General features: G+C 30.1%; 1 protein-coding gene across 1 annotated transcript in view; it reads right to left on the minus strand.

Moving 5' to 3' along the window:
* LOC107558591 (transcriptional enhancer factor TEF-3-like) overlaps positions 1-3,324 on the minus strand; it is a 42,573-nt gene that overhangs the window by 4,262 nt on the left and 34,987 nt on the right. Inside the window, exons 5-6 of the mRNA XM_016242250.1 lie at positions 2,369-2,560; positions 1,998-2,150 (exon numbers count right to left, since the gene is read on the minus strand). Of these exons, the coding sequence (XP_016097736.1) occupies positions 1,998-2,150; positions 2,369-2,560 (345 nt within the window). The remainder of the gene's footprint in view (positions 1-1,997; positions 2,151-2,368; positions 2,561-3,324) is intronic.

Below are 3,324 nucleotides of genomic sequence, written 5' to 3' on the forward strand. Positions count from 1 at the left end.
CACACACACACACACATTTTATTTTACATTGTTCATTTTATTTACACCTTTACTTAAACTGTACATGTATATTTCCAGTTTTAAATGGAAAAATAATATTTTGACCTTTATATATATATAGATATAGATATGAATATAAATTATATTATATTAATTATTAATATATTAATATAAATTACTATTATATTATAGTATCTATCTATCTATCTATCTATCTATCTATCTATCTATCTATCATATTATTATACATTATAGTGTATGACAAATTTTGGCTCACTTTAAACAATAATATACATACATTTTATTGTACATAATATTCATTTTATTTCACATCTTTACATATATCTATCTATTTACTGTTCTATTCATATATTATTTATTATAGCCTGTATAATTTATATATGAGCTACATTAATATACTATCTATCTATCTATCTATCTATCTATCTATCTATCTATCATATTATTATACATTATAGTGTATGACAAATTTTGGCTCACTTTAAACAATAATATACATACATTTTATTGTACATAATATTCATTTTATTTCACATCTTTACATATATCTATCTATTTACTGTTCTATTCATATATTATTTATTATAGCCTGTATAATTTATATATGAGCTACATTAATATAGATATCTGTAAAGTGATGTTCTACTCTGTTTGCGTGTCTGTGTGCGTCACTCTCGGTCATCATGGACTCGGTCGGGTCATTGAGCGTGTGTTTGTGTGAGAGGACCGTTGTGTCGGCTGAGAGGCTCATTGTCTCGGGCCGCGTCCCACACACTGGAGCTGTTGTCACGGACATCAGCTTTCATTCCCTCAGCTGTCTTGAGTCTGTAATGACGGCTGACGTTAAACTGAATTAACTCCCGCTCACTGCTGAGCTGCAGGAATCACGTCACAAGCAGGAGAAACATCTGACCGAAAAAACACTGTTTGGTCTGGGGCTCTTCTAGATCTTTAAGCTAAAAAAAATCCGTTTTGAGTTTTAGTTTTACTCTAAACTAAAATGATCATAATTTCTGTCAAAATACTACAGTTACTGAATTTATTGTGAAATCGTAAGAAATTAATATATGACCTCATTCAAAAAGTCTCGTAAGGTTTCTGAATTATTCTGTTTAATATATTTTTTGATGACAGTGGTTGATACCAAGTTAACAGTTTTATTTTAGTAACAATAACTGGACTAGGTGATGTAAAATATTAAATATTTTTCATTCATTGCTTAAAAGTGATTTTGAATCATTTAAATGATTTGGAATAGTTTTCTAACAAACTGAACAAAAGGGAGAATGGTATTTAAATATATATATAACTAAAACATTTTAATGTGAATTTACATTAAAAAATGAACAGAACAATAATAATAAATAAATTATAAATATATATATATATGTGTGTGTGTGTGGGTGTGTGTGTGTGTGTTTATATATACAGTATATATATATATATATATATATATATATACCTACAAACACATGCATATGCATACATTTTACTAAAATATTTCAATACATGAAAAATGCCAAATTTAATAATAAAAAAGGAAACAAAATAAAGTTTGATGATGCAAATGAATCTTGAACTGATTCACTTGAACAGACCGTTTGAACTGATTCACTGAAATCTATTAAACTTACTACAGTATGTCTACATTTGATATCAACAGCAAAATCATTGTATTCAGTTTATAAAAAAATGCCAAATTTAATAATAAAAAAGGAAACAAAATAAACATAATTTGATGATGCAAATGAATCTTGAACTGATTCACTTGAACAGACCGTTTGAACTGATTCACTGAAATCTATTAAACTTACTACAGTATGTCTACATTTGATATCAACAGCAAAATCATTGTATTCAGTTTATAACGAGTAGTAACTAGTCGTAGTTAGTTAGTGTGGCAGATTCTCTGGTTAGCGTTGTAAGTGTCTGATTTGTAATGCAAGTGATGCTGTTGTAAGGAAACACACATCTACCTGCAGAATGGTGAAGTTTTCAAGTACACTGTTCATCATGTATTTCTCTGGCAGATGTTTGAGTTTATGGATGAAGTTGATCATGTATTCACACAGCGGCGATCGATGGATCCTGAACACGTATCTGCCGTTCTCAAAGCGTGCGTACTCCGTCTGAACGACACACAGATGATTATTGTTACCTCAAGCTGAACACCAGTCACACAGACATGCCCTATAACACAATTATGATGACTTAATATGGTGATATATTTGCATACGGAGGGGATCTTTCTCCTGATCTGACCACTAATGTCATTTGATACGGCCTTTAAAACAATCAGATGGACCCGTGGTGTAAATAAGTTGTGACAGGTCACATCTATTCCTACCTCCACCTTTTCCACCACCTGTTTCCCAAACGAGCAGACTTTAGTGGAGGAGGTGATGATCATATTTTCTGAGCTCTCATACTGACTGGATACGCCGTAGAAGAAGCTGCTGTCGTCCTGGAGGTTGATGCTCAGATCCGCCTGCAGAACACAACACACACACCCGTCCAGAATCAACACACACATGTGGAACTCGATAATAACAGTAAAACTAAAAGAAAACTACTGTGATGGTTTACTGATAGTATCATATCGTGAATCTCTATAATAAAAGTAAAACATCTGTGGCAGTTCACTGATTGCATTGATATTGTTATATAATGTGACATAGTAATAAACAAATAGCATATTCATAGACTATAACGATTAAGAAGTACTTCAGAGAATGCCTTCAGGGAAGTGTCCCAAAAAACATGGTATTACTATAGCTTTCCCATGTATGTGTGTGTGTGTGTGTGTGTGTGTGTGTGTGTGTGTGTGTGTGTATGTGTGTGTGTGTGTGTGTGTGTGTGTGTGTTATCACTGCATTTAATTTTTTCAGGAAAAATGCATTTAAAACAAAAACCTGTTAAAACATGTCTGGATCACATTTCAACCCAAAATCAAAAAAGTTTGATTATATTTTGCATCAACAACATGCATGAAGCCTATTTTAATAACACTGAGATCTTATGTATTGTGACATTATTTTAATAAAAACTAAGCTCATTGTCATAATGCAAAAAAAAATCATATAATATAATGTTTTACATATTACCTATTATTTGTAAAACAAATATATTTTCATATTATTAAATATTATTATATTATTTATAACTATTTAAAATAAAAATTATATTAAATATATGTTATTTAACACAATTCCGTATTTAACAAGTTAAAAAAAATTAAACGTTTTTTAAACATATGAACTAAAATAGGTTTATATTTTATATATATATATATATATACAGTAT

This window comes from Sinocyclocheilus grahami, unplaced genomic scaffold, assembly GCF_001515645.1.
Source record: "Sinocyclocheilus grahami isolate Dianchi unplaced genomic scaffold, SAMN03320097.WGS_v1.1 scaffold651.1, whole genome shotgun sequence".
NCBI lineage: Eukaryota > Metazoa > Chordata > Actinopteri > Cypriniformes > Cyprinidae > Sinocyclocheilus > Sinocyclocheilus grahami.